The following is a 25,920-nucleotide window of genomic DNA, read 5'->3' on the forward strand; positions in this document are numbered from 1 at the left end:
TTACCACTCAAAGAGCCATTTTGACCCGTTCCACAAAATAAAGAAAACAATGGGAGCCACAAAACTCTTTTGAAATTTAAAATGAAATAACACTGCATACAAAGTTTTTTTTTGCTTTGTGCTATGTATAAACCATGGGTCTCAGACACGCGGCCCGCACCTTAATATAAAAATGTAATGTTAGTGAGGCCCGCGAGTTTTATATGAATGCCGCTTGACAGCATCACACTTGCCAACCCTCCCAATTTTTCCGGGAGACTCTCGAATTTCAGAGCAACTATTCTCTCGAATGTCTGCTTATTTTCACCCAAACAACAATAATAAGCGTGTGCTATGATGGCACTGCCTTTAACGCCCTCTACAACCTGTACGAACAGCTTGCCAGCCGAGTCACATGTTGTATGCGGCTTCTGCAGACATACTCAAGTGACTGCAAGGCATACTTGTTCAACAGCCATACAGGTCACACTGAGGGTGCCCGTTTAAACAACTGTAACCCTCTTACTATTATGCGCCACACTGTGAACCCACACCAAACAAGAATGACAAACACATTTCGGGAGAACATCCGCACCGTAACACAACATAAACACAACAGAACAAATACCCAGAATCCCATGTATCCCTAACTCTTCCGGGCTACATTATACACCCCCGCTACCACCAACCCCCCTCCGTGCGTCAGTTGAGGTGGGCGGGGTTGGGAGGAGCGGGGGGGGTCGGCAAGTATGCAGCTGAGCCGCATCAGAGTGATCAAAGAGCCGCATGCGGCTCCGGAGCCGCGGGTTGCCCACCCCTGGTATAGTGTATCGGTTATTGTCATTTTGTTTCTTAGACAATTTTTTTTTAAATTACACAATTCAACAATTAAATTGTTTTTTAGATAAAAAAAATAAAAAATAAAAATGGAAAAATACAGCAAAAGGCATAATGTAATGAGGAAAAGCTGCAATGTTTATACAAATAATGAAGACACAAAGATGTGTCTTTAAATATATGAATATTTATCATTCATATTATCCTATGTCATTACAAATAACATGATGATGGTAGTAATCCCCATGCACACTGCAGTTGTCTTCTGTAGATTTGTTGTACCAAAAAATCTAAATCGTAATCGCAAATCGAGTTTTCAGAGAAGAAAATTGGGCAGCCTTATCTTAAAGTAAGTTACTGTATTTATATTATTCACATGTAAAAAAATACCTAAGTGTTTATTGTGAGCGAACTGTGGTGCTGAATTTCCCCCAGGGATCAATAAAGTACTTTCTATTCTATTCTATTCTAAAGTATACCAATAATTTATTAACAAGTTAGCCCACAGGCACTTCCCAAAATAATACATGAAAATGGACTGCTAATTTCTTTTTAAAAGGTCGCCAAAACCTCAGAAGGGGCCAAAAAGTCATAAGCTAAACTTATCCAACTGCACACTGCTCATTATGGGAGTGTTTTTCTCCCACCAGAGTGACACGATATCAGCTAACACGGCTGACCAGCGACATCCGTCACACTCGGTTGCATCATTTCATATCAGATGATTTGGCAATTGATCTATTTACTTTTCCTCAGCACATATTAAGGTCATCCACCCATTTGCACGCCGTCGACTCTGAGTTCTTAGAATATGTCCGTGTTGTTGGAATGATGCTGCTGATGTTATTGTGTAACATCACGTAACAATGTTAACTCTTGACTGTTCCTTCATGCAGGTGTTGCCCTGCTGGTGTCTCCTGACCTCCCTCTGCAGCTGGGGATGGACAGCAGACAACAATTTTGCCTGCAGTCACTGCCCAGTATGGATCTCCTCCCGCTGCAGTACACTGTTTGTGTGGCCAACAATGTGAAGGCAGCTCACCAGGAAGCAGTGCAGCAGCTCTCCCAGCTCAATCGGGAGATACCCAACATGAGTGCTCTGTGGTAAGTGCTTTTGTAAGGCAAAAGGCGGGGCCATTCAACTGGCAGCCGAATCTGGCTCAGGGATGACACCATAATGGCCTCCGGCTTCAGTTTAAAACTTGGGAGACATAAATGTTTGCAGCAAATTCCAAAAAACACGAAAGTGCTCCTGTCGGAACTTGGTCCACTATGAACACATTTCTTTGCATTGATATTTTAACCAAACTTGTGATTTAAGTTAAAAACGTAAAAAGATAAGTCTCACACACACACTAGGTGTGGTGAAATTAACCTCTGCATTTGACCCATCCCCATGTTCCACCTCCTGAGAGGTGATGGGAGCAGTGAGCAGCAGCGGTGGCCGCTCTCGGGATTCATTTTGGTGATTTAATCCCCAATTCCAACCCTTGATGCTGAGTCCAAAACTGAGGCGTTCCTCAAGGCACCTTATTAAGTACTCTCCTTTCTGGCAGTTAATAATTGTTTTGTAATGTGATTTATGTAATTAAGGAGTCGCTGTAGCTTGTTTACATCAGATACAGTCCGCAGTCATTTGTTCAACTACCGTATTTTTCGGACTATAAGTCGCAGTTTTTTTTCATAGTTTGGCCGGGCTCCAGTGCGACTTGTATACGTTTTTTTCCTTCTTTATTATGCATTTTCGGCAAGTGCGCCTTATACTCTGGTGCGATTTATACTCCGAAAAATACGGTACTTCAGTTATACAGGTGGTGTTCCTCAAGGTTCTATTTTAGGTCCTCTCTTTTTCATCATTTGGGCTATTCAAATGGTGTGGCCCATGAGTTTAGCTAAAAAAAATTGTGAGACACTCACATTTTTGCAGAAGGTCTGTCATGATCCGTTGCCCGGATCATAGTTTATTTAGGTTTTGCTTCACTTGTTTAAGTTATGTTTTCAGCACCCCTGTTTTGTTTTTCTGGGTTGTCATGGGTGCTGATTATTTTCACCTGCCTCTGATTAGTGATCGGGACGCTCACCTGTTCCCGGGCACTAATCAGAGAGTTATTTATTCCTTCCTCTCGCCTCACTCGGTCTAGTGCTTTTGTTTGCTCTCATGCAACACGTTACGTTCTTGTTCCTGCTCCTAGTGTTTTTGACTTGCAGCCTTTTGGCGAAGCCATTGTTGTTTTCCATGCCGTGGGCACCGCACATCATATTTTTGTGGTGATTTATGGACAATAAATCAACTTTCTTACCTGCAAGCTGTTTCCTGTCGTTCCGCCGCATCTTGGAAAGACGACTTCCGGCATATTCATGCCCCGGTACCGTAACAAGGTCCTTAAAAACTGTGTAACACTGACAAAATAAATAGTTCAACAGCGAATAGCTACTATAGTAGATGCTGGTTCTCCGGAACATGCAAAATAAGATGACTCGTGAAAGAAGTCCGGCCTCCTGATCATTAGTTTTCTGGAAATGTGGCCTGCAAAACACTTTAGTTTAATTTCCCTGGCATAAGGAGTTCCTCAACGTTAATGGGATTGATTACTATCACTTAAGTAAGGGAGTGAAAGTTAAAAGCCAGAAGACAATCTGTTCCCGGAGACTATTTCACTTTCATACAGTCAGGTTTCAAAATGCACAAATTTTGTAGATTACTACCATATCCAGTTAATTTTTGGCCAGCATGAAAACGAAAAAAACATTTTTTAAATGTCGGGCTGCAAAGAAGTGGACATTTTTAACGGTACATTTCTAGACTTTTATTCTGAAGTTTTGTTAAATGTTTGCAAATATTCATGATGAATATGAGGCACTAACTGGATATGCAGATGTAATTTTTAAAATCTGTTACATATGACAACATCATTATTAACACAAGGAACACATATGTATGTATGTATCTATATGTATGTATGTATGTTACTAACAGGATATATATTCTGTATATATACAAAACCCAAAACCAGTGAAATTGGCACTTTGTGTAAATCGTAAATAAAAACAAAATACAATGATTTGCATTCAACCTATATTCAATTGAATAGACTGCAAAGACAAGATATTTAATTTCGATCTGGTAAACTTTGTTATTTTTTGCAAATATTAGCTCATTTGGAATTCCATGCCTGCAACATGTTTTAAAAAAGCTGGCACAAGTGGCAAAACAGACTGAGAAAGTTGAGGAATGCTCATCACTTATTTGGAACATCCCACAGGGGAATTAATTGGGAACAGGTGGGTGCCATGATTGGGTATAAAAGCAGCTTCCATGAAAGACTCATTTACAAACAAGGATGGGGCGAGGGTCACCACTTTGTGAACAAATGCGCGAGCAAACTGTCCAACAGTTTAAGAACATTTCTCAACGAGCAATTGCAAGGAATTTAGGGATTTCCCCATCTACGGTCCGTAATATCATCAAAAGGTTCCGAGAATCTGGAGAAATCGCTGCACGCAACATTGAATGCACGTGACCTTCGATCCCTAAGGCGGTACTGCATCAAAAACTGACATCAGTGTGTAAAGGATATAACCTACCTAGGTTCCATTCTAGAGGCTAATCTTTCCTGTGATAAAATGGCAACCAAGGTAATCAAAAAGGTCAACCAACGAACGAGATTTCTCTATAGATTCTCCTCTCTGGTCAACAAAAGCACCATGAAGATTCTGGTGGGAACTCTCGTTCAACCCTTTTTCGATTACGCATGCACCTCCTGGTACCCTGGCACCTCCAAAACCCTCATATCTAGACTCCAAACATCCCAGAACAAGCTAGTCAGATTACTTCTAGACCTCCACCCCAGATCACACCTCACTCCTACCCACTTCTCCAAAGTGGGCTGGCTAAGGGTGGAGGACAGAGTAAAACAACTTGCACTGAGCCTTGTCTATAAAATCCGCTACACCTCCCTGATACCGACGTACATGTCAAACTACTTCCTTAACGTAAATGACCGCCATAACCACAACACCAGGGGGAGCTCCACAAACCACGTTAAACCCAGATTCTGATCTAACAAAGGTCTTAACTCATTCTCTTTCTATGCCACATCAATGTGGAATGCACTCCCAACAGGTGTAAAAGAAAGGGCATCTCTATCCTCCTTCAAAACCGCACTAAAAGAACACCTCCAGGCAACTTCAACCCTAAACTAACACCCTCCCTTCCTCATCATACCTCCTCGGATTGTAAATAATCAAATGTAAACAATCAAATGTAGTCACTTTTTCTTATAATTTCTGATCTCTCTCTCTGTGTCCAATACTTGCTGTACATATGTACCAAGTCAGACCTACACTGTTCCAATGTCAATTTCTCTGATGATGCAATTGTTGATGACTGAAGTGTTGATTCCAACCAAACTTAACCCCCCCCCCCCCCCCCCCCCTCCATATCCCACACCCCGGATTGTAAATAATGTAAATAATTCCATTTATATACTCTGATGATTATCTTGTGTGATGACTGTATTATGAAAATAGTATACATCTGTATCATGAATCAATTTAAGTGGACCCCGACTTAAACAAGTTGAAAAACTTATTCGGGTGTTACCATTTAGTGGTCAATTGTACGGAATATGTACTTCACTGTGCAATCTACTAATAAAAGTTTCAATCAATCAAAAAAACAAAACATAATATCGGCCTGCCGATATTATCGGACATCTCTACCAGAGACAGGAGCAGACCCAGCAAAGCAACCAAGAGAGCCTACTCCACCTTCGGCCGCCCTCTAACTCTCGGCCAGTGTCCAGTCTGCCTGGATGAGCGAGGATGCGTCTAAGGAGATCAAGGTGTCTGATACATGCTCATTCAGCCAAGATTTGGCTGAATGAGCGGGCAAATGTTCACATTTGATGGCGTCTGGAACGTTGGAGAGATGTTCTCTTCATGGATGAATCCCAGTTTTCACTGTTCAGGGCAAATGGCAGACAGCGTGCGTGGCGTTGTGTGGGACAGCGATTTATTGATGTTGATGTTGTGAATTGAGTAGCCCATTATGGTATGGGCAGGCGTATCTTATGGACAAGGAACGCAGGTGCATTTTAATTAAAATTTCGAATGCTCAGAGATACCGCAACGAGATCCTGAGGCCTATTGTTGTGCCTGTCACCCAAGACCATCACCTCATGTTGCAGCACGACAATGCACGGCCCCATGTTGCAAGGCTCTGCACACAATTCCTGGAAGCTGAAAACATTCCAGTTCTTGCACGGCCAGCATACTCACCGGACATGTCACCCACTGAGCATGCTTGGGATGCTGTGGATCGGCGTATATGACAGCGTGTTCCAGTTCCTGCCAATATCCAGCAACTTGGCACAGCCATTGAAGAGGAGTGGAACAAACATTCCACAGGCCACAATCAACAACATGATCAACTCAATGCGAAGGAGATGTGTTGCACTGTGTTAGAGAAATGGTGGTCACACCAGATACTTACTGCTTTTCTGACCCACCCATAGCCCAATAAAGCAGCCTAATGCACACCTGTGCAATAATCATGCTGTTTAAACAGCCCCACCTGTGGCACTAAGTACTTACAAGCAGAAACAGTGTGGAGATAGAATAGAGAGAATGGCTTAAAAACGTTAAAGTTTCCATCCGCAGTCGCTAGTGTTTTAGCTACTTCTAAATCACTAATCCTCGGCGCCATGACAACAAATAAACAATGTTTCTTACAAGTATCCTCCCTGCAGGTTCGATGAATAGCTAAACATCCTTCATTACACACCGTCGGAGGATACAATAGCTAACCATTAACAGCAAGCTAGCGGTCCTGAATGTAAATTAATGCCGTGGCTGGGTTAATCCAGACATCGATTGTAACGATACCGAGAACAACAGCCGTACATAGTCGAAACTACAATTATTACGTCTATATTTTTTTTGTTAGCACTAAATCTTTTGTCTTTTTTATTGTTGATAAAGTCAGGAGAACTTTAATTATGACCAATGTATGACCCTTTAACTCTTACTTGCCAACCCTCCCGAATTTTCCGGGAGACTCCCGAATTTCAGTGCCTCTCCTGAAAATCTCCCGGGACAACTATTCTCCCGATTTCCAGCCGGACTTAAGGCACGCCCCCTCCAGGTCCGTGCGGCCCTGAGTGAGGACAGCCTCTCGTCACTTCCGCTTGGCCAACCAAAAAGTAAGCACAGAACACTATACCGTATAGTGTTCTGTGGTTACTTTTTGGTTGGCCAACGGTTTACGTTGTATTGCGCACCCTGACGGCAAGTGTGGGAGTCGGTTCTGAAGTATGAACTAAAGAGACGTAACTTCGTCACCTCGCCTGGTTATTGACTCCAACCCAGAATATTACACTGCACATACCTATGCTCCTTCAAAGGCTATGCTACTGGCTGCAAAGCATTGCACTTTCAAATAAAACAATGAGTAGAGAGAAGTGTTATGTGTGTGTGTATATGTGTAAATAAATGAACACTGAAATTCAAGTATTTATTTTATTTATATGTATATAATAAAATACATATATATATATACATATATATATATATATACCGGTAGCTAGAATTCACTGAAAGTCAAGTATTTATTTTATTTATATATATATATATATATATATATATATATATATATATATATATATATATATATATATATATATATGTATGTGTGTGTGTGTACAGCTCCACTAATGGACATTGGAGTGTTACTTTTCAAAGGCAAAATTAAAGTATTGCTAGAAACATAATTTTATATGGGACTTTATTGTATTATATGTATAGTACATGTTCCAAAAAGAAAAAGAAAAACATAAAACACAGTGTATTTAAATATACTAAATGTAAAAAAGGGAATAAATATTCAAAATGAGATCATTAAATTAAATCTAGTTTGGTTACGCCATCATGAGCGCAACACAGGGTTGTAAAAGTTTCAACTACAATTCTAAATAAGATGTCAAAAGCAAACTGAAATCAAATAGACACAGCTTAAAGATTGATCAATACCTATTTAAATTTAGTAATACATAAATATGATGATTTATCAAAATATAAAATAAATATACCTGAACAGAACGCTCATGATGGTTACACCAAAAAGTAACGCTATGAATCGCGTTTTTCCAAGTTTTTGGGGTATTTTTATGCTATTTCTAAGCATTATTATCGTTGATTTTAAATGGTCAAACTAATGCATATTATATATGCATGCCCTCGTAAACAAAAAAACAGTCAGATTTATTTTGATTGTTACATTTTGAAGTACATTTGTGCAGGTGTACCCATTACCAGAGTTGTAAACATATATAAGAAATACTTGAATTTAAGTGAATTTGAGCTAAAAATATACTCCTCCCCCTTAACCCCGACCCCCGGCAGCGCGACCCCGCCCATCCTCAAACACCCCCCCCCCAAATCTCCCGAATTTGGAGGTCTCTAGGTTGGCAAGTATGCTTTAACTACGGTACTTGGTATCAGATCAACACCCAAATTTGTAGTATCACTCAAAACTTATGTAACGTATCAAACAACAAAAGAATATGTGCTTATTACATTTTAACAGAAGTTAAGATAGAACATGTTAAAGTACCCAGATTTTACCAGTAAATAAACAAGTAGATTAATAATCCATTTTCTACCGCTTGTCCCTCATAATTTTGACAAAATAATAGAAATGACACAAAATGTTACTGCATACATCAGCAGCCAAAATAAGAGCCTTTGTTTGCTTAATTAATGCCGGAAAATAAGTTGTCCTGTAAATTCACTACCTTATTTAATGCCAAAATTCTTCTTTCATTGCAATAAGAAACAAATAATTAATTATCAATAGATTTTCTGTTCGAATAAAGCCAATACTGATTTTTTTTTGTGGTGCCCTTTATTTTGAAAAGTATCGAGAACTATGTAAATACATTTTGGTAACAAAATATTGGTATCGGTACAACCTTAATATCCATCCATCCATTTCCTACCGCTTGTCCCTCTCAAGCACACCTGCGAAGTGAAAACCATTTCAGGTGACTACCTCTTGAAGCTCATCGAGAGAATGCCAAGAGTGTGCAAAGCAGTAATAAGAGCAAAGGGTGGCTATTTTGAAGAAACTCGAATATAAAACGTGTTTTCAGTTATTTAACCTTTTTTTGTTAAGTACATAACTCCACATGTGTTCATTCATAGTTGTGATGCCTTCAGTGACAATCTACAATGTAAATAGTCATGAAAATAAAGAAAACGCATTGAATGAGGAGAAAGTTTTGTCCAAACCTTTGACCTGTACTGTATATATAGTTACTTTGCGTGCAGTCGGTTTTCGGCCCCCGGCCCAAATTTAACCCAATTCGGACCCCCTGTGACGCTCGGATCGCATGATAGCGAAGATTGTGATTCAAGATGCAGAAGGTAGCAGGAGACAGCGTGCAGGTACAAGATATTTAATACAAACAAAGACAAAAACACTAAGCCACATGTGCAGCCAGGTGTGCGCCAAACAAACACTAATGAAACAAACTTACTTGGAAGCTTCAGAAAAGGGGCCGGCGTTCAACAGCATCCATACAGATAACTATCTCCCGACAAAAACCACAGCACCAGCTGGACTCAAATAGCGAGACCAAACTCAAAACAGGTGTGCTGGGAGACAAAATAAAGCTACTGCAGGACACTCAAAAAGGAAGTGGAACTACAAAATAAGTGTGCAGGACATGAACTCAACATTAATCATGGAAAAACATTAACAAACTCAAAATAAGGCCCCAGTCAAAAAGATTGGACACCCCGATCTAGACTCTTACTTAATAGAGCACATAGTGTACCACAGCCAAGGCTGACTTGCCAAAACTGAAAATGAGACAATTGTGGTGTTTTATTTTGTCTAGTCCTTAGTTATCAGACTAATTGCTGGTTCATGAAAGATGAGGAACAGACAGGGATGCCATTATGACTCAGGCAGGTGGACCAACCCCTTATCTGACTCAAACAGAAAAATATGTTCAAAGGAAATGTATCTATCCATCCATCCATTTTCTACTGCTTGTCCCTTTTGGGGGGTGTTGGAGCCTATCTCAGCTGCATTCAGGCGGAAGGCGGTGTACACCCTGGACAAGTCGCCACCTCATCGCAGGGCCAACACAGATAGACAGACAACATTCACACTCACATTCACACACTAGGGCCAATTTAGTGTTGCCAATCAACCTATCCCCAGGTGCATGTCTTTGTAAGTGGGAAGAAGCGGGAGTACCCGGAAGGAACCCACGCAGTCAAGGGGAGAACATGCAAACTCCACACAGAAAAATCCCGAGCCCAGGATTGAACTCAGGACTACTCAGAACCTTCGTATTGTGAGGCACATGCACTAACCCCTGTTCCACTGTGCTGCCTCAAAGGAAATGTATATTATCTAAATATTTTTAATTACTGTTCTAATTGTTGTGAAGTGTATTAATTAACTCATATTATGTTCTACATATGGTGAATGTTGTGAAGTGAAGTGAATTACATTTATATAGCGCTTTTTCTCAAGTGACTCAACGCGCTTTACATTGTGAAACACAATATCTAAGTTACATTTAAACCAGTGTGGGTGACACTGGGGGCAGGTGGGTAAAGTGTCTTGCCCAAGGACACAACGGCAGTGACTAGGATGGCGGAAGCGGGGATCGAACCTGCAACCCTCAAGTTGCTGGCACGGCCGCTCTACCAACCGAGCTATACCGCCCCATGTTCATATTCATCTTGGAGAAAGCAAACCTTCAGGTTTGAGTAAATAATGGTATTTCACTTTGAGCACATGATAAGATAAGGCCCCTTATTTTGATATTCGCAGGTGAATTGGATCACTTCTCGTAGGAAGGTGGCCCTAATTGGGACTTCGGAATGCAAAATGGATAGCCACATCCTTGAGAAGAGACTACCTGTCTAGTTCAAACGCCAACCTTTTAAGTTATGACTTAAAGCAGTTGTTTTCCAGACCCTCACACACGAACATCTCCTTTTATGGTCAGGTGGTGCTGTTTAGACTTAGCGCACACCCAGACAGACAAAGAAGGAAGATATAAACTGATGGCTTGGCTTCTCCAAGGCAGGGAATCCTCCCTTTTTTGACTAAGATTCCTCCGGGTACTGCAGACCTGTTTAAATAACGCTCGCTTGTAATAAAGCAAGTTTTGGTTCAGCAAAGCGTGTCCGACGTCTCTTTTGATCCAACTACACAACTCAACCCAATGGGACAATGAGAAATCTTGGCGACCGGTGCAATGGACGTCGAGTTGATCTAGAATAAAATAAATACACCTCTATAGTTGACACTGAACAGCAAGATATGTTTTCTTTAACTTTTAAGTTGACTTCATGAAGAAATTCCAATGAATTCATGTAGATCCATTGCACATCTTTATGTGATATCCCCTCTGTGTGACTCAGGCTGCCATTCTGGAAGCTACTCAGCAATGTGGATTCGGGACAGAAGGTGGAGAGGGAACTGAGAACCTTCTCTAACCGTCTTAGAAGACACCAGCTCGGGGAAGGAATCATCAGCCTCAATGAACATTCCACCAACCTCCTCTCTGAAATGGTATGTCCTCTATAGTGTGACCTGCAGTGCACCTGGAAAGTATGCACATTTTGTTATGTTATGACCTTTTTCCGAAATGGAATAAATTCATTTTTGTGCTGAAAATAGACACAATTCTCCATAATGACAATGTGAAAAAAAATGTTTTTTCAGAGCTTTCACTTGAACATAAGTATTAAAAGCTTTTGATAAATACTTTGTTGATTGACCTTTAGCAGCAATTACAGCCTCAAGTCTTTTTGAATACAATGCCACAAGCTTGGCACACCTATCTTTGGGCAGTTTCGTCCATTCCTCTTTAAAGCACGTCTAAAGCTCCATTAGGTTGGATGGGAAGCGTCGGTGCGCGACCATATTCAGATCTCTTCAGAGAATTCAAGTCTGGGCTCTGGCTGGGCCACTCAAGGACATTTACAGAGTTGTTCCGCAACCATCCCTTTGATATTGTGGCAGTCTTCTTAGGGTTGTTGTTCTGCCGAAAGATTAACCGTCGCCCCAGTTTAAGTTCAATAGTTCTCTGGAGCAGGTTTTCATCCAGGATGTCTCTGTACATTTATGCAGTCATCTTTTCCTCTATCCTGACTAGTCTCAATCAATCATTCAATCAATGTTTATTTATATAGCCCTAAATCACAAGTGTCTCAAAGGGCTGCACAAGCCACAACGACATCCTCGGTACAGAGCCCACATAAGGGCAAGGAAAAACTCACCCCAGTGGGACGTCGATGTGAATGACTATGAGAAACCTTGGAGAAGACCGCATATGTGGGTAACCCCCCCTCTAGGGGAGACCGAATGCAATGGATGTCAAGTGGGTCTGACATAATATTGTGAGAGTCCAGTACGTAGTGGATCCAACATAATAGTAAGAGTTCAGTCCATAGTGGGGCCAGCAGGAAATCATGCCGAGCGGAGACGGGTCAGCAGCGCAGAGATGTTCCCAACCGATGCACAGGCGAGCGGTCCACCCCGGCTCCCGACTCTGGACAGCCAGCACTTCATCCATGGCCACCGCAACTGTGTGTCTCCCCCTCCACAAGGGATAGGGGGGAGCAGAGGAGAAAGGAAAAGAAACGGAAGATCAACTTAAGATGGGACTTAAATGCTTCTACTGAGGTAGCATCTCTAATTGTTACCGGGAGGGCATTCCATTGTACTGGAGCCCGAATAGAAAACGCTCTATAGCCCGCAGACTTGTTTTGGGCTCTGGGAATCACTAATAAGCCGGAGTTCTTCGAACGCAGATTTCTTGCCGGGACATATGGTACAACACAATCGATAGGCTGGAGCTAGACCGTGTAGTATTTTATATATAAGTAGTAAAACCTTAAAGTCGCATCTTAAGTGCACAGGAAGCCAGTGCAGGTGAGCCAGTATAGGCGTAATATGATCAAACTTTCTTGTTCTTGTCAAAAGTCTAGCAGCCGGATTTTGTACCAACTGTAATCTTTTAATGCTAGACATAGGGAGACCCGAAAATAATAGGTTACAGTAATCGAGACGAGACGTAACAAACGCATGAATAATGATCTCAGCGTCGCTAGTGGACAAAATAGAACGAATTTTAGCGATATTACAGAGATGAAAGAAGGCCGTTTTAGTAACACTCTTAATGTGTGACTCAAACGAGAGAGTTGGGTCGAAGATAATACCCAGATTCTTTACCGAGTCGCCTTGCGTAATTGTTTGGTTGTCAAATGTTAAGGTGGTATTATTAAATAAATGTCGGTGTCTAGCAGGACCGATAATCAGCATTTCCATTTTCTTGACGTTGAGTTGCAAGAAGTTAGCGGACATCCATTGTTTGATTTCATTAAGACACGCCTCCAGCTGACTACAATCCAGCGTGTTGGTCAGCTTTAGGGGCATGTAGAGTTGGGTGTCATCAGCATAACAGTGAAAGCTAGCACCGTATTTGCGTGTGATGTCGCCTAGTGGCAGCATGTAATTACTAAAGAGTGCAGGGCTAAGAACCAAACCCTGAGGAACTCCGCACGTTACCTTAACATAGTCCGAGGTCTCATTGTTATGGGAGACGCACTGCATCCTGTCAGTAAGATAAGAGGTAAACCACGACAAGGCTAAGTCTCCTCGTTCCTGCCGCTGAATCACCCCACAGCATGATGCTGCCACCACAGCATGGTGGAGATGAGCGGTGCCTGGTTTCCTCCAAACATGATGCCTGGCATTCACGTCCAAGAGTTCAATCTTTGTCTCATCAGACCAGAGAAAGGAAACCAGTTCCAAAGGAAATAAAAATGTTTGATATCAATAGAGATGCCAATTCAAAACTGCTAGGACACTTTGAGATTAATTGAAAAAGTAAACAGCAAATGGTGAAAAACTAATGTTTTTAGACACTATATCTTTGTTGAAAAGGTTTGGCTACAAAAAACTAAAATAGTTGTGTCATTTTAGAAATATGGCCTAAAAACATGTCACCATGAAGGCAACGCTAAATTAGCAAATATTTCAATGGGCTTTTGAATGGTGGAGGCCACAATGTTGCTAAAGCTAACTGACCAGTGACGTGCGGTGAGGTTCATGGCTGGTGAGGCACTGACTTCATCACAGTCAGATTTACAAACATATGAACCCTAAAGAGTATCTTATTCACCATTTGATTGGCAGCAGTTAACGGGTTATGTTTAAAAGCTCATACCAGCATTCTTCCCTGCTTGGCACTCAGCATCAAGGGTTGGAATTGGGGGTTAAATCACCAAAAATTATTCCCGGGCACGGCGCCGCTGCTGCCCACTGCTCCCCTCACCTCCCAGGGGGTGAGCAAGGGGATGGGTCAAATGCAGAGGACAAATTTCACCACACCTAGTGTGTGTGTGACAATCATTGGTACTTTAACTTAACTTTAACTTTACACATACAAACTATAGCACACAAAAAAGCACATTCAATTAAAAAAAAACGTTATTATGGTCTTACCTTTACTTATAAATGAAGTCCATGCGCAGCTCCTTTTGAACAAAAGCATTGATAGCTTGTTTATAGAAGTCTTCCTTATCTTTCTTCAGTTTTAAAATTCTCTCTGTCTCAATGGAGATCTTCCTTTAAGTATTACCTCCTGCTTTGATTGAAAGTCCAGTTTAGAAAACGGTTTTATTTTAGATATGTAATCCTCCATGTTAATAGTCCAGGCAAGAGGAAAAAATAAACGTTGCTGCTTGTTGTCACTTATTCTGCAGCTTTGTAGTCGCAAGAATGATCCCTGGGATCACTTGCGCCCTCTACCACCATGAGGCGGGATTACTGCGAGCCTCACAGTGCGTCTTCGCAGCCGTTTTATGATTGCTCAGCACAAGAAATACTTTACACACATACAGTTGTTGACAAAATACACTGTACATTATATACCTCAGCTAACTAAACTATGGAAATGTATAATATAATTCATATAGCAATACGGTCTCACTGCACAGCAGGCCAGCAGTTAGCCGAGTCATTGCGCAATCCATGTTGAGGCTCAACGCAGTGACGTGCCTCAACTGGCTGCTGACTCACCGCAAGTCTCTTCTCAGTATTTGAACGGCAAATGTGAAAATTTTTAATAAAAATAATATAAAACTGGTGAAGTTAATTGGAAAATAACTTTATAGTATAATCACTGGATACATATAACAATTTTTTTTTTCTTTTTACTTTTTTTTTCTTTCCATGATGGCACGTGAGGCCACGCCTCACCTGCCTCCCCTGACTGCACGTCACTGTAACTGACACTACTACAAGGGACATGTTGATAAATACTAAACAAAAGTTACCCATGTCATAATTCTATCCATCAAAGTAGAACAAACAAACTCGTCGCTCGTGGTGTTGCTATACGCTTAAAACTGCTGTCATTGGCCTGTGGCCCATTGGCACATTTTCACTTTGGCTCTTGAAGACAAAAGTATGGGCCCCTCGGCGTTAGATAGATTCTGGTTTTGTTGTCATAGTGTTTAGAGGTCAACTCAGCCCATCACAATCTGTCAAGCAGGAATCAAGGTCCCTCAAATCCCAAATCTGGCACGATTGAATGGAGGCAGCAATGTGCCACAACTTACCCCGATTGTCAGAAAAAAGAAGAAGCTAAGCCGGCTGTTAGCTTACCTGGTAACTGGCAATTTATTACCAACTCTTGTCATTGCTACCGATTTGCAGGACGCATTATAGACACACTTATGTGTTTCCATTTGTGATGTCTTTCTTTTGTTTAGTCTAAAATCTTCACACTAAATAATGTTTGATTTTTTATTATTTTGTTATTTAATATGCATGTCTCATACTATCAAATGTATGTTAGTTTGGGTTAGGTTTTTATACCCGCGAGGTCTCTTGAATTTAAGGCCTTAAAATGTCTGAAATTATCCTAAAATCTTATAAAAAGTCTGAAATACGATTTTGAAAGGTCTTAAAAATCTATTGACGTTACTTTTATTTAAAACATGCATAAACTTCAGTCTCGCTTTGAAATGTTTCGATTTTTGAGGACGCTATCACGTAACTACACAGCGGAACTAACTTGCTGCCTGGTCAGAAGTGATCAAACACCACCGGCTATTGTTGTGCGCGCGCAGCTGTGTGTTGACAGCTTAGTTAGCATAGCGGCGGAGAAAACTTAACGAAAGCCCACAGCAAAGCCAAATGACTTGCATAAGATGTGTAAGTAAAAGTTCAACGATTTGTGTCTCCTGAACGATCAATTGAATGCATGCTTGAAGCCGGTGGATGGAAACGTATAAAGTGTTTAGTACCCGGATGTGCAGCCGTCGAGGAGGGAAGCATTTGTAAACACGGCGGTGAAAGTGAATGGAATGATAATGTAAAAGTCAAAAATCCGGGATAAGTCTTGTGTCAAAAGATGCTGAAACGCCACAAAAACTTGCACAACTTTACAAAGATAAACGTAGCTGTCAGGTTCAAACATTGATGACATCTATTAAAGACAAGAAGCAAGGAATCAGACAGACACAGAATTACATTTGGCTCAGTGAGGAGAAACGCGTACATCTGTACCCTTGTACAGTGTCACTACGCTCTGCCGAAAGATTGTACGCTCTCTTTTTAGGGCTCTTTTATTTGGACTTTACCTGATTACATGGCAACAGCTGTTTCTAAAGGGATGGGGGTCGTAAACAGCCATCGGCTTTGATTGCAAAACAGTTCAAAGAAAAGGTTGGTTCAAAGAAAAGGTCGTAAAAGAGTTAAAAAAAAAAAGAGGTGCCTGGAACGTGGGCAAATCCTGCTTTCTCTCCGCTTTGTAGTTCTCGGGTCAAAACAAAATCTTTCTGTGATTACAATACATCAAAGAAACAGAACACCTTCATGTTGCTTACTATCCTACACAGTGGAGTTTTACAAGCCTTCTTCTTGGTAGGATCAACGACAGCTTTTGTCTTCTCGCCGGGAACTCATGGCAACACAAAGTTTTGTGATAACTTAGATACAATTATTCTGACAGTAACCCCCCCAAAATGTAGGTTAAGTGGCGCCAATTGCCGAAAGAGATCACTATGAGATGTTCAGTGGTGAAGTCATACTATTACATACAGTAAGCACACACTAATTTATCTGTGGTAGTAGTGTACGCAGCAGTAAAACTATTTAAAAAAAAAACATAATTCTCTATTATTTCTATTTGTCAGAGTTTGTAGTTGACGAACCCCAAGATGCAGAGATGGCAGCAGGCTTGGTACAAGAGAACATGTTTTTAATGTTCAAAAATAAGAAAATGAAAAACACGAACCAGAAAACAGGAAGCAGGAACAGGAGTCAGGATCCAGGGAATAGCTTAACGACAGCATACAGCAAACAACGACACGACAGGTAGTAGCGACAATGATCCAGCAGCCATGACTGGAGGAGAAGGCAGGTTTAAATAGTAGCTGGCTGATTGACACCAGGTGTGGCCAGGTGCCAATCAGCCACAGCTGAGGGGAAGCAGCACTCAGGGAGACACTCAGGAAATGAAGAAAAAATAAAAGCGCTGACAGGAAACTAAGACAAACAGAGAAAAAACTAAAACATAGTCAAACTGTCAGGGACAAGCCTGACAGTAGCCCCCCTTCCTATAACGGATACCAGACGTTCTAGGAACACCCCCCCCAAAAAACAGTCCAAAGTCACGGGAGGGTGGAGGGAGGACAAGGAGGTGGGCCACCAGGCCAAGTGTCCCCGCACCCAGCGGGGAAGAGTTAGGTGGCGACGGCGAGTTGAACGCCGCCGCAATTGGCGAGGCGGCTCGACCGCCGGCATGGGAGGACCCACCGGAGACGATGGTGGCGCCCTCTGCTGGCCCACCGGAGAAGATGGCGGTGGCGCCCTCTGCTGGCCCACCGGAGAAGATGGCGGTAGCGCCCTCTGCTGGCCCACCGGAGAAGATGGCGGTGGCGCCCTCTGCTGGCCCACCGGAGTGCATGGTGGCGGCGTCTGTTGGCTCACCGGAGAGGAGGATGGTGGCGCCCTCTGCTGCTGGCCCACCGGAGAAGAGGATGGTGGCGCCCTCTGCTGCTGGCCCACCGGAGAAGAGGATGGTGGCGCCCTCTGCTGCTGGCCCACCGGAGAGGAGGATGGTGGCGCCCTCTGCTGCTGGCCCACCGGAGAGGAGGATGGTGGCGCCCTCTGCTGCTGGCCCACCGGAGAGGAGGATGGTGGCGCCGTCTGCTGCTGGCCCACCGGAGAGGAGGATGGTGGCGCCGTCTGCTGCTGGCCCACCGGAGAGGAGGATGGTGGCGCCGTCTGCTGCTGGCCCACCGGAGAGGAGGATGGTAGCGCCGTTGGGTGTAGACCCACCGGAGTGCATGGTGGCGTCTGCCGGCCCACTGGACTGCATGGTGGCGTCTGCCGGCCCACCGGACTGCATGGTGGCGTCTGCCGGCCCACCGGACTGCATGGTGGCGTCTGCCGGCCCACCGGACTGCATGGTGGCGTCTGCCGGCCCACCGGAGTGCATGGTGGCGTCTGCCGGCCCACCGGAGTACATGGTGGCGTCGTAGGTTGCAGACCCACCGGAGTGCATGGTGGCGTCGTAGGTTGCAGACCCACCGGAGTGCATGGTGGCGTCTGCTGGCCCACCGGACTGCATGGTGGCGTCTGCCGGCCCACCGGAGTTCATGGTGGCGTCTGCCGGCCCACCGGAGTACATGGTGGCGTCGTAGGTTGCAGACCCACCGGAGTGCATGGTGGCGTCGTAGGTTGCAGACCCACCGGAGTGCATGGTGGCGTCTGCTGGCCCACCGAACTGCATGGTGGCGTCTGCTGGTCCACCGAAGAGGATGGCGCCGTCTGTTGCAGACCCACTGGGGTGAGGAGTAGCTGTGCCTCCCCAGCTGCACAGCCACTCCTAGCCCCCCCCTCAAGGGACGGATCCCAGACGTCCCCAGACAGGCCCACAGACGAAAGGGATGGGTGGGAGAGGGCTTGAAATGCGGCCGAACTCCTCTTCAATTTAGCCATTAATTCTAATGCTTTGTTAAGCCTCTCCGCCATGGAAATCTCCGCGGGGAACGTGTTAACAGGCTGGATCATTATGTCAGAGTTTGTAGTTGACGAACCCCAAGATGCAGAGATGGCAGCAGGCTTGGTACAAGAGAACATGTTTTTAATGTTCAAAAATAAGAAAATGAAAAACACGAACCAGAAAACAGGAAGCAGGAACAGGAGTCAGGATCCAGGGAATAGCTTAACGACAGCATACAGCAAACAACGACACGACAGGTAGTAGCGACAATGATCCAGCAGCCATGACTGGAGGAGAAGGCAGGTTTAAATAGTAGCTGGCTGATTGACACCAGGTGTGGCCAGGTGCCAATCAGCCACAGCTGAGGGGAAGCAGCACTCAGGGAGACACTCAGGAAATGAAGAAAAAATAAAAGCGCTGACAGGAAACTAAGACAAACAGAGAAAAAACTAAAACATAGTCAAACTGTCAGGGACAAGCCTGACACTATTATTTGTTCGAATAATTTTAGGTCAGCTTCTCATGCCGAATCTTTTCTCTAAGTTTACACAGCAACCGTCATTAAAAGTGGTTGCCTGTTTACACTCATCTTATTGTTAAGTTAAAGTACCAATGATTGTCACGCACACACTAGGTGTGGTGAAATTTGTCCTCTGCATTTGACCCATCCCCTTGTTCACCCCCCGGGAGTTGAGGGGAGCAGTGGGCAGCAGCGGTGCCGCGCCCGGGAATAATTTTTGGTGATTTAACCCCCAATTGTAAGCCTTAATGCTGAGTGCCAAGCAGGGAGGTAATGGGTCCCATTTTTATAGTCTTTGGTATGAGGAAAGCAATGGAGCTTTGCCAATGTCATCTTGTCATGCCTAAATAAAAACTAATCTTTGTGTATTAGTAATATGTTTCCAAAATAGTCACAAAAAACAGGTACAAATGTATCCATACACTTCAGATACAAAATGAGCCGAGCACATTTGAATGTAGGGTTGTACGGTATACCGGTATTAGTATAGTACCGCGATACTAATGAATCATTTTCGGTACTATACCGCCTCTGAAAAGTACCGGTGAGCTAGCTACACATTGTAGCTCACCGGCGTTAAAATGTAAACAAAAGCCATTGGTGGATCTACACCTAACATCCACTGTAATGATACCAAGTACAGTAGCGTATCTAGTCGATATTTTTTGGCATCACAACATCTTCTTTCGTTTTAAAAAAAAATTATATTATGTTTATAAACTCAGGAAATATGTCCCTGGACACATGAGGACTTTGAATATGACCAATGTATGATCCTGTAACGACTTGGTATCGGATTGATACCCAAATTTGTGATATCATCCAAAACTAATGTAAAGCATCCAAACAACAGAAGAATAAGTGATTATTACATTTTAACAGAAGTGTAGATAGAACATGTTAAGAGAGAAATTAAGCAGATATTAACAGTAAATGAACAAGTATATTAATAATTCCTTTTCTACCACTTGTCCTTAATAATTTTGACAAAATAATACAATGATAAATGACAATATATTACTGCATATGTCAGCAGACTAATTAGAAGCCTTTGTTTGTTTGCTTACTGCTAAAAGACAAGTTGTCTAGTATGTTCACTATTTTGTTTAAGGACTTAACTGCAATAATAAACATATGTTTAATGTACCCTAAGATGTTTGTTAAAATAAAGCCAATAATGCAATGTTTTGTGATCCCCTTTATTTAGAAAAGTACCGAAAAGTATCGAAATAATTTTGGTACCGGTACCAAAATGTTGGTATCGGGACAACACTATTTGAATGTTATCCACTTTATTCACATCCGAATTCTGTTTGAGGCTTGCAAGCCATAATCGCCTTACTTCTTTTTTAGACAATAACACTGTCTGCACACACTATTTTCACAACTTTGTGCAGACACAGTCGTACTGTAGGTGTTTTTATCGGTTTGCTCAATTCTGACAGCCGAAAAAAACCACGCAATTCCATTTCAGCGTTTCTTAAATTCATACACATGCGCAGGAATTCCAACTGGGTGCACATCTTGCCAAAACACCTGCAGTGAACCTGTTCTATTTTGGACAGATTATTGGGACGGGGAAAGAGACACACCTCAACATCGAATAGTCCGTTAGATAAACAGGCCTTTAGTAACATTGGTTTGAAAATGGTAATCACATATAACGTTACTAACCTCTTGAAAATAAGCGAAATACTGTAATTTATTTATTTATTTTTTCAACAAGAGAAGTATCCCACACTTCTCTGGACATGTGTTGACGCTGGTTCTTAGGAGTTTATGATGCAGTGCAGTTAATTTTGCAGGTGTACATGATGTTCTGCTCTTTTTTTATTTTGTTGGCGCTGCCTAAAAACATGATCGGCAGGACCTCTGTTAAATGTCTCAAAGTCAATAATGGGCAATAGTTGTTGGAAAACAAATATTGCTGAGAGAAAACCAGCAGCGACTCCTCACTGGGACTGTAACCTGAACATGGCATGGGAAAGGAGCGAATGTAACAGTGAGATCCTGACGCCAGCTGAGTGTGCTGCAGGAACCTTAGAAGAAGAAAACAAACAGAAGACTTTCACATAATATGTGGATGAGATCTGCCAAATTCAGAACATTTGACCAAATGTACATTCCACACACTCCACCAGCACACCACCTCAGAGTGTAAGGTGCCAAAGGATGTTAGAAATTAGACTTGGTGAGAAAAGTTCCAATACCCACAAAAAAATATATATATACATTGTCCATTAAGGATATACAACGCCAAATGTGTTCCCTTCCGTAAATGCAATTAGGAAGGAGCCGACATGCATGGCTGCTGATGGAAACTTGCAGGTCCTAAAAGTGTGCGACTCTACGGCAATGTGATCCTTCTATGTTCCTCCTGTTTTATTAGTCTGACAAAACAATCAATCACAGCTCAATTTTTTTCATAGTTTGAAGCATAAAACACAAGTAGTTGGCATCCAAAAAAGGTCGATCGTTTCATCGGTTTGCCTTATTCTAGTTGGTGTTTCTGTTGCCGAAATTGATCTGTACATTGAAATTTGCAAACAAAAACATTAAAATTATATAATTTATATATATATATTATATAATTTATACATATATATATATATATATATATATATATATATATATATATATATATATATATATATATATATATATATATATGTATATATATGTGTATATATATTTATATTTATATATATATATATATATATATATATATATATATATATATATATATATATATATATATATATATGTATATATATATATATATATATATATATATATATATATATATATATATATATATATATGTATATATATATTTATATATATATGATATTGATATCTTGACATAAGGGATTGGATTCGCAGTCCACCGGCGTCAAAATGTAAACAAACACCATTGGTGGATCTACACCTAACATCCTCTGTAATGATACCAAGTACAGTCGCGTATCTAGTCGATACTACTATGATTACGTCAATAGTTTTTGGCATTATAACATCTTCTTTGGTTTTTTTTAAATTTATGTTATGTTTTTTTTTTGTTTGTTTTTTTTAATTATTAAATCAACATAAAAAACACAAGATACACTTACAACCAGTGCACCAACCCCAAAAAAAACCTCCCTCCCCCATCCACACTCATTCACACAAAAGGGGCTGTCTCTTTCCGTTATTAAACTTCTGGTTCCTACAATATAAAACAATACAGTCTGCAAGGGATACAGTCCTTGAAGCACACATGGTTGTGTGTGCTGCTGGTCCACTAACATTTTCATTAATTAATATTTTTTTATGTAATGGTTTTTATATTGTTTTACTTTCTTTTTTATTCAATAATTTTTTTTTAATTTATTTATCTTTTTTTTTTTTTTTTTAAAGGACCTTATCTTCACCAGACCAGGTTGTCAATGAGAATCAGATTGTTCAAAAGGGTTCTTAAAACCATGTACAGTCCAAATCACGTCCAGGTCGGACTCAGCGACACACACCTTCATTTATGTACACTTAAATTAGGGAACACAACAACAGATTGCATATCATATATAAACAAAATACCATTTTCAAAAAAAGCCTTTGAGGACTTCCCATCTTTTTTTATGTTTTTTGGCATCATTATCGTTTTCAACCATATAACTTTGTAAAGTTAAAAAATACTGAATAAATGTTTTAAAGAAAGAAATACTGAGTGAATATTTGTTTTTGGCCTTAAAAATAAACCTTTTACCGAGCACTATAATTAAATTGACTAAATCATGACTGTCAATGAACTCTCCTAAAATAACAGAAACCACATCAAGCTTCATAAACAAACCAATCTCTAAACACATTTTTTCAATTTCCAGCCAAAACGAATAATTTATGTTATGTTTATAAACTCAGGAAATATGTCCCTGGCCACATGAGGACTTTGAATATGATCCTGTAACTACTTGTATCGGATTGATACCCAAATTTGTGGTATCATCCAAAACTGCTGTAAAGCATCCAAACAACAGAAGAATAAGTTATTATTACATTTTAACAGAAGGGTAGATAGAACATGTTGAGAGAAAGTAAGCAGATATTAACAGTAAATGAACAAGTAGATTAATAATTCATTTTCTACCATTTGTCCTTAATAATTTTGACAAAATAATAGAATGATAATATATATATATATATATATATATATATATATATATATATATATATATATATATATATATATATATATATATATATATATATATTTGATATTGATATCTTGACATAAGGGATTGGATTCGCAGTCCATTTTCTCTCTTTGTAGCTTGTAGCTTTAATGTCAGCGTCCTCGCTACATGGGTCTAAAAATATCTAGGCTACAGGAAAAGCTACCTGTTCAAAAAGTGGTGAAGCTACCGCCAAGCTACTGGGAAATGTAGTTAAGATATATAACTTCCCTTCATGTAGCTTGTTACTGCCCATCATTGCCCATATGAATAGGGATGTGAATTGATAAGAATTTCCCGGTGACGATTCCACTTTCGATCCTGCTTAACAATTCGGTTCCTTATCGGTTCTCTTTTCGATTCTTGTTTGGAAAAAAGGGATAACTCAAGATATTTCAAGCCTTCTATTGATATAATTTTGATCATTAGAATTTTGATGATTATCTTATGAAAACCTTCAAATGAAAATCTCAGAAAATGTGCTGTAGCAATCTTTTTTTGTAAAATGTGGGCCAATTTAACAATGTTTGTTCCGCCCGGGTGGCGCCATTTTCCGCCGGATGTCACTACACACATTGTGTAATGACGTCATTCCAATTCACTGGCATCGTTAAGGGAAAAATTGGCAAGCGAGTCCCAGGAATTGATACACTGGGAACCAGGAACGGTTTTCGATTCCCATCCCTAGATTAGATTAGATTAAACTTCATAGTCATATACACATAAATCTTTTTGCAATAGGTATTTCTTGCATCTGGATTAGATATGTCCGATAATATCGGCGATAAATGCGTTAAAATGTAATATCGGAAATTATCGGTATCGTTTTTTTTATTATCGGTATCGTTTTGTTTTTTTGTTGTTTTTTTTATTAAATCAACATAAAAAACACAAGATACACTTACAATTAGTGCACCAAACCAAAAAACCTCCCTCCCCCATTTACACTCATTCACACTCATTCACACAAAAAAGTTGTTTCTTTCTGTTATTAATATTCTGGTTCCTACATTATATATCAATATATATCAATACAGTCTGCAAGGGATACAGTCCGTAAGCACACATGATTGTGCGTGCTGCTGGTCCACTAATAGTACTAACCTTTAACAGTTCATTTTACTCATTTTCATTAATTACTAGTTTCTATGTAACTGTTTTTATATTGTTTTACTTTCTTTTTTATTCAAGAAAATGTTTTTAATTTATTTATCTTATTTTATAAATAAAAATAAATAAAAAACCTTATCTTCACCATACCTGGTTGTGCAAATTAGGCATAATAATGTGTTAATTCCACGACTGCATATATCGGTTGATATCGGTATCGGTAATTAAAGAGTTGGATAATATCGGAATATCGGATATCGGCAAAAAGCCATTATCGGACATCCATAATCTGGATCATTCTAGACACACCATCATATCACCTCTGGAGGCTCTGTCAGAGGTGACTGTTCTATTCCTCTGCGCAGGAGCACTTTCAGTAAGTCGGCCTGGTCAGTAAGGAGTGCAAATGTGTGGAACTCAGTACCTGAGGAGGTTAAAACTGGTCACAATTTACAAGGCCTTCACAAGAAAATGTAAAATTTGGCTTATCAACGCCTCCAGCTGCCAGCACTAAAAGATGAGCCTGTTTTGATGCTAAGATAAATGTTATGTTGTGATGCTGTATTTTATTTTTTTATCATATTGTATATGTATTGTGTGCTTTGTTTCTTTCTCTCTCTGTCTTTTCTTTTTCTTTTAAATTGTAATTTTACTTCTTCTTTACATCATGGCCAGGGGACTACAGATGAAAACTAGCCTTCAGGCTAATTCTGGCTTTTTTAACCATGTGTTTTATGAAATTGCATTGTCCCCTTTGAAATAAACTAATCTAATCTAACCTATCAGAGCATACCTTAAGATAAAAAATAGGTTTTGTTGTCAGGATTTGGATTCAGCGTAGCCCAAAAAAGGTGGTGCATATTACAAACCCTGTTTCCTTATGAGTTGGGAAATTGTGTTAGATGTAAATATAAACGGAATACAATGATTTGCAAATCCTTTTCAACCCATATTCAATTGAATGCACTACAAAGACAAGATACTTGATGTTCAAACTCATAAACTTAATTTTCCTTTTAACAACACTCAGTAAACGTTTGGGAACTGAGGAGACACATTTTTTAAGCTTCTCAGGTGGAATTATTTCCCATTCTTGCTTGATGTACAGCTTAAGTTGTTCAACAGTCCGGGGGTCTCTGTTGTGGTATTTTAGGCTTCATAATGCGCCACACATTTTCAATGGGAGACAGGTCTGGACTACAGGCAGGCCAGTCTA

At 40.8% G+C, this 25,920-nt stretch overlaps 1 protein-coding gene across 1 annotated transcript in view; it reads left to right on the plus strand.

Annotated features, from left to right (window-relative positions):
• LOC133612143 (SITS-binding protein) overlaps window positions 1-25,920 on the plus strand; it is an 89,206-nt gene that overhangs the window by 41,555 nt on the left and 21,731 nt on the right. Inside the window, exons 3-4 of the mRNA XM_061969310.1 lie at window positions 1,713-1,920; window positions 11,263-11,413. Of these exons, the coding sequence (XP_061825294.1) occupies window positions 1,713-1,920; window positions 11,263-11,413 (359 nt within the window). The remainder of the gene's footprint in view (window positions 1-1,712; window positions 1,921-11,262; window positions 11,414-25,920) is intronic.

This window comes from Nerophis lumbriciformis, linkage group LG10 (genome assembly GCF_033978685.3).
Source record: "Nerophis lumbriciformis linkage group LG10, RoL_Nlum_v2.1, whole genome shotgun sequence".
NCBI lineage: Eukaryota > Metazoa > Chordata > Actinopteri > Syngnathiformes > Syngnathidae > Nerophis > Nerophis lumbriciformis.